The 5,801-nt window shown below is 44.8% G+C and overlaps 1 protein-coding gene across 1 annotated transcript; it reads left to right on the top strand.

The window, feature by feature from the left end:
- Positions 1-271: 271 nt before the first annotated feature.
- LOC146554262 (homeobox protein engrailed-2b-like) lies at positions 272-5,175 on the top strand. Its single transcript, XM_085255245.1, has 2 exons — positions 272-1,066; positions 2,907-5,175. Exons 1-2 carry the CDS (start codon positions 601-603, stop codon positions 3,221-3,223), a joined length of 783 nt encoding a protein of 260 aa, XP_085111371.1. The 5' UTR covers positions 272-600; the 3' UTR covers positions 3,224-5,175.
- The last annotated feature ends 626 nt before the right edge of the window (positions 5,176-5,801 follow it).

The raw sequence follows: 5,801 nt of genomic DNA, 5'->3' as shown, positions 1-5,801 counted from the left end.
AACCTTCAAACATTCAGAGAAGTGGAATTTTCCGCTGGAACCTGAATGCACCGTAAAGTGACTGAGTGGATTGGATTAATTTGCGCCTCCCGGGAATTCCGGAACCTCACATGACACCAACTCTCTGCCTCTATTGGTCGGAGGCACGTGTCTGAACGACCCGTAGTACGACGTCATCGCAGTGTCTCGCAGCCAATCAGAAATGAAAACCAAAAATCAGTAGTGAAAGTATTTGAGCGGCGTCTTGATGAGCGCACTTGGAGCTGCTGGAGCGTCAGTAATTGTGTGCAGGGAGCAAGAAAATCAAAAGAGTGATTTAACAAAGCAAACAAACGAAATGGAGTTTTATGAGATTCAAAGTGACGCAGGTGAGCTGCAGGTCGAGGAGTGAGGAGCACAAACTGAAGCATGTTTTTTTTTCCTTTGTCAAATTCCCCACAGGCGCGTTTGCACAGAAAACAATACAAACTACTGCGCCACGCTCCAACTCGCTCTTCTCACTGCAGCGACAAATATAGATATTAGCTGATAATAAAGTGATATTGGAGACACTACGCTGCGGAAGGGAGCAGGTGCTGAAGCTGCTCAGGCTTCATCAGAATGGAAGGAAATGCTCGCCGAGACCCAGAGCGCCCACGGGACTCCGGGGAGCAGTCCAACCGGGCCATCCTGCCCCTCTTGCAGCCACCTGGCAACCAACAGTCTCACAGGATCACTAACTTTTACATCGACAACATTTTGAGGCCGGACTTCGGCCTGAAGAGGAAGGATGGGGCTCCGGATCGGCAGGGAGACGCTCTTGGAGTGCTCATACAAAGAGAGGAGCTGACAGGGAGAAAGCCTCCCAAAAGTGCTAACCCTCGGCAGGGTGGAGCAGGAGGCAAAGAAGAGGAGAACCCAGGAGAGCATGAAGACCAGCATCCGGACATTGACGCCAGGAGGCCCGGCGATGTGGCGGCTAATGACTGCTGCCGCAGCCCTCAGGCCAGCACTGCCACAGCGGCCAAATCGATGCTGTGGCCAGCTTGGGTGTATTGTACTCGCTACTCGGACCGTCCGTCATCAGGTTAGTAAAAACATTCCTCATCCAGGTCTAATTCATGAAAAGCAAAAGAAGGAAAAGGCAGCTCCTCTTTGCAATTCAGAGTCACTTTAAAGGCTGAATTTCAGGAAGGAGCCAAAAAGCTGCTATTGCATCATTTTCTGAGCAGTGCCGAAGTAATGGCCTCTACCCCCACCTTCATATAATATACTCATCACTTGTAACAACTCATCATTAAATCAACACAACTGATGTTTGAGTAATAATTTCATACTTTAAACCTGAAATGACAGGAGCAGTCTGAGCGCAGATTTCACATGAATTTAGACGCATATTGGAAACTCGTTTCTATTCTGTACAGAATTCAATCTGAATGTAGCTTTAAAATAAAAACAAAATCCACGAAGCGGCTGGAAAGTGCTCTGAAAAAACGACGAAATTAAACATGAGTCGAAAGTAAAGTTAAATGATATTGAAGTGAAGTAAAACCAAGTTAACGCCATTGTTCCCCAGTCCTCTTTGTTAATATTCTATTAGCATATTTTTGACAATGGGGTAGTCTAAAAAGTGAAGGCTGTGTATCCAAAGTCCGTCGGTTCAATCTAAAAATGCTTAAGAACACAGTTCCAAAGTTAATTTTATTTTATTTCATCTCACTTGTAAAAAAAAATAATAATAATAATAATAATGATGATGATAAGAAGAAGAAGAAACCCCACATCTGCGTAGTAAATGTTTGCAAATGGAGCATTTCCCTCACGTTATGGTGCATCGCGGTGAAGCCTGTTTCCAGCCTGTCCCTCTCTCTGGGAGTTTTTAGGGCTAAAGTGGAAGTTTGCAACGGGCTCGGCTCATTCAGCCAGCGGATGCGTGGAAACTTGGACTTTTCCTTTGTCACCATGTCAGCTGCTAAAACGATGCTACAGCACAGCAGCCGAGCACAGGAAGAGACCGTAGTCATGTATCGAAGACGCGTTTGGAAGAGTTTTTTTTATTTATTTTTTTTATTCCTAACAAAAATATTTATTTGTTTATTTATTTATTTATTTAAATCGATGAATCGAAAGAAAAAAGCGTTCATCGAGTTCATGAAAGGCTCCTGGCCGGAGAGCCCGCAGCCTCCCTCGCATGATTCCGTCCGCGCACCGGTCCGGTTACCTGAGCCCCGGCGCACGTTACAGCGTCCCGATGCGCGTGACCAGGTCAGAGTGCATGCAGGCCTTCAGCGCAGCTGCTTCATGTGCACCTGTACTGATGGGGCGTTCTGTACTGAGCAGGTACGCCTACTGTCTTTTACACTGAGTTCAATCATTTCTCATGGATGGTCCACCTGATCCCACCACGGCAGAAACACCTCAATGTCAGTGCAGAGACAAAAGAAAAGTACTTTTAAAAAATAGAGTTCCTATGCTACAGAGAGGGAAAGAGGCGCCCAACGCCCCCATCCCTCCTCATCTCCAAACCCCACCCCCATCTGCACCCTCTCCTCCTCAGCATTAAGCTGTGCTTAATGCCCAGTGTGGTCCATTGCATCCAGTTGGATGGAATTAAAGGTTGTGACCAATATGTCCTTTAAAATAAGATTAGACTTGCTAAAAACTAATCAACTAGATTAGCCCCAAGTCGCTGACTTTCTTCTTCAGTCCGAATCTAAACAGCTTTGTCAGGAGGTCACGTGAGTCCTGGCCGCGAGGATAAATTTGCCTAATTTGGCGCAAATGTGAACAGAGACGTTTTCCACTCATAACTGAGCCCGTTTCATTTTTGTAAATACAGCTGAGGTGTAAAAATGTGACGTGTGAAAAGTCCACGGTACTGACTCTAACCACTGGCTGTCATTTGTTTCACTCCCGCTGCACTTCAGGGCCCAGATCTCGCAAACCAAAGAAAGCGCCGACCCCGAGTAAAGAAGACAAACGGCCCCGGACGGCCTTCACCGCGGAGCAGCTCCAGCGGTTAAAAACAGAGTTCCAGAACAACCGCTACCTGACCGAACAACGGAGGCAGAGCCTGGCCCGGGACCTCGGTCTCAACGAGTCTCAGATCAAAATCTGGTTCCAGAACAAGCGTGCCAAAATCAAGAAGGCATCCGGGAATAAAAACTCTCTGGCGCTGCATCTCATGGCGCAGGGACTGTACAACCACTCGACAGCCAAGGACGCCAAGTCGGACAGCGACTAGAGGATGACAGTTGACTCTGAACATGCAATAAAATCACCAGCGTTCATATTTCAATTACACACACACACACACACACACACACACACACACACACACACACACACACACACACACACACACACACACACACACACCTCTCTGTTTGTGACAGAGATATTATGGCTGTATACTGTGTACTCAGGGCTGTAGATATGACGAGGCCCAGCTCAAGTCAAGATGGAGCCGCATTCATGTCACAGCCGGAATCTCCACCGTTTTCACTCGCTGCAGCCTGAAACCGCGACCAATGTGGCATTCAGGGTCCAACGGAAATATCTGCGGACATGGCGAACATTTAATACTAATGCTGCTCTGTTAAAATTGACCGAGAAGACATATAATAAATTCCAGTCTCATCGAAGTATGGGATAACATATCTTTAGGTAGAATAAAAATAAATAAACGACTTTAAGAACTACTTTTAAAACAGTTAAGTGTACTCCGCAGCTTGAATTAGTTTAAAGTCGCTGGTTCCTGGCAGACCTCTGTTACTGTGACCTGACTGCAGGCCGGGGATTCCACTCGATGGAAACCCGGAACAAACAGGGTCAAAGGTGTTCGGACAACAGCTGAGGAGCCATGTTCCTGGTTTAGTAGGTGTCAGCGTCATGTGACACATCCTACCTGCGTGCCTGCTACATCGTGCCCACAAGAGATTTCGAATCGTGGAATTAAAAATAAATAAAAACTAACAAACCATGTGTGACAGTGATCGCGCTGCAGTGTGGCCTAACTGCCCGCACAGAAAAAGCAGAGTGGATAGAACTTAGATATTGTGGGCCTGCAGAGGAGGAAAATGGCTCCAGCTGCAGCCGAAACCACGACGGGCTCGAGAGCAGGTGATCACGCGATCAAGCATCACGCGCACTGCAGCCCTGTCTGAAAACTCTGAGCTAATATCCAAAGATTTCTTTCTGTTGCATTCCGGGAACTGTGGCGTGGACAAACGGTCCGCTGTGTTCTCCCTGTCTTACTGTACTTTCTGACCACGGGGCTCATTTCTGCAGCGCCTCTTGCTTCCTCTTTGTTCTTGCTGTGTCATGCCGCTGGACTGTATTGAATGTTGACCTGCGGGTCTGCTTGTTGTGGTGGAAGCAGCCCTGTGCGGCCTTCAGGTGCCGCACTGCGCCCGGATGCGGAATGTGAGACCTCACGGTATGTCTGGAGTTAAAGGTGTGCTTTAAATCTGGTGACCAGTGTTTAGCAGCAAAATTGCTCTCAGATATCTGCCAGTAGATGCGCACACAACTTAACACAACCGGCTTTGAATTTTCTGATTTTAGCTATTATTATTATTATTATTATTATTATTATTATTATTATTATTATTATTATTTTAACTTTCTCCCGAAAGCCAACGACATTTCGAAAAATAAACTATCGCCTTAAAAAGCCAGTAGACCATAGCTAAAATTTCCATTCATATCAAACCGCATCATCCTGAGGCCTCCAGGCAACCCGAGAATGTTCAAGAACACACTTCCTGTTGTTGTTAACGAAGATACTTTGTACTCTTATTTTAAATGCAATAAACATCCACCCGCGCGCAGGTGTTTACATAACTTATTTTTCCTGCAATCATTTTTCTGTTTGAACACGTTTGCCGGCTCCGAACCAAATCGTATTGTTACGATGCAGTGAATGTTTGGACTTCTTTATTTTATGTTAAAGCCTCAGTCATGTTTTCTGGGATTGAGTTAGGCACCTGGAAACGTTTCTGCCTTAAAGTATTACGGTGTTAAGAGAGCGGCTGTTTTCTATATGGCAAATGGGACTTTTTGAAATCGATATTTTTAAAGATGAAATATTAGTGTTTTCCCCTCTCATCCGAGGTTCTCTTTTATATACAACGTGTAAATAATTTATATTATAATGGTGTCATTGTAAATAAACGACAACAATGCAGACTTGACTTTTAAGATATTTTTATTTCACAACACGAAATTCATCAAAAAGACAAAAGAAGAAAAAAAAAGAAAAAAGTAACTTTAAAAAAATGAAATGTGTTGATACTGATTAGGATGAGATAATGAGAGCGCAACAGGGAGGACACCTGCGGTCTGCACACAAAGTTACGCGCTCAACACGTCTGCACCTCTACTCAAAACCCAGGTGTTCATTTCGTAAAATGTTTGCATTTTACCGTAATCTGCTCCACTTACTGCACAGGTCCTGTTCAGGCTGTGAAGTTCAGCCACAGCATGTCAGATACAATCATCGCCAAAAGCTCTTTATCACAATTTCGATTTTAGCTGATAGTTGTGGTCCACTTTTATTACAAAGAGCATTAAAAAAGAAAGCTAATCTGAAGAAGTTACTTTTCTGTTCCTTTAAAATGTATCTCCAGGTGTTTTCCATACATTTCCAAAGGGCATCTTTAAAAAAAAAACCCTTCTAAACCTCCTAAAAGTGTATTATTTTAATTTTGAGTTTGTTGACCCGATGATTGCAAGCTTTTCACACAGCAGCCCTCAGTAGAATGACATTTAAGGCCATGGGCTAGGGTCCGGATAAAAATTAAGAGGGCAGAGGGGTATCT

This window comes from Mchenga conophoros, linkage group LG18, assembly GCF_057382185.1.
Source record: "Mchenga conophoros isolate Kocher_MC1m ecotype Shallow Benthic linkage group LG18, M_conophoros_male_GT1.1, whole genome shotgun sequence".
Taxonomy (NCBI): Eukaryota; Metazoa; Chordata; class Actinopteri; order Cichliformes; family Cichlidae; genus Mchenga; species Mchenga conophoros.
The sequence above is the reverse complement of the archived record's forward strand: the minus strand, read 5'-3'. Positions and strand labels throughout refer to the sequence as shown.

What these genes read in the sequence shown, in the direction of transcription:
- LOC146554262 (XM_085255245.1), top strand. Translation starts at nt 601, where the DNA reads ATGGAAGGAAATGCTCGCCGAGACCCAGAGCGCCCACGGGACTCCGGG. An exon ending in CTCGGACCGTCCGTCATCAG is followed by an intron (nt 1,067 to 2,906) that starts GTTAGTAAAAAC and finishes GCTGCACTTCAG; the next exon opens with GGCCCAGATCTCGCAAACCA.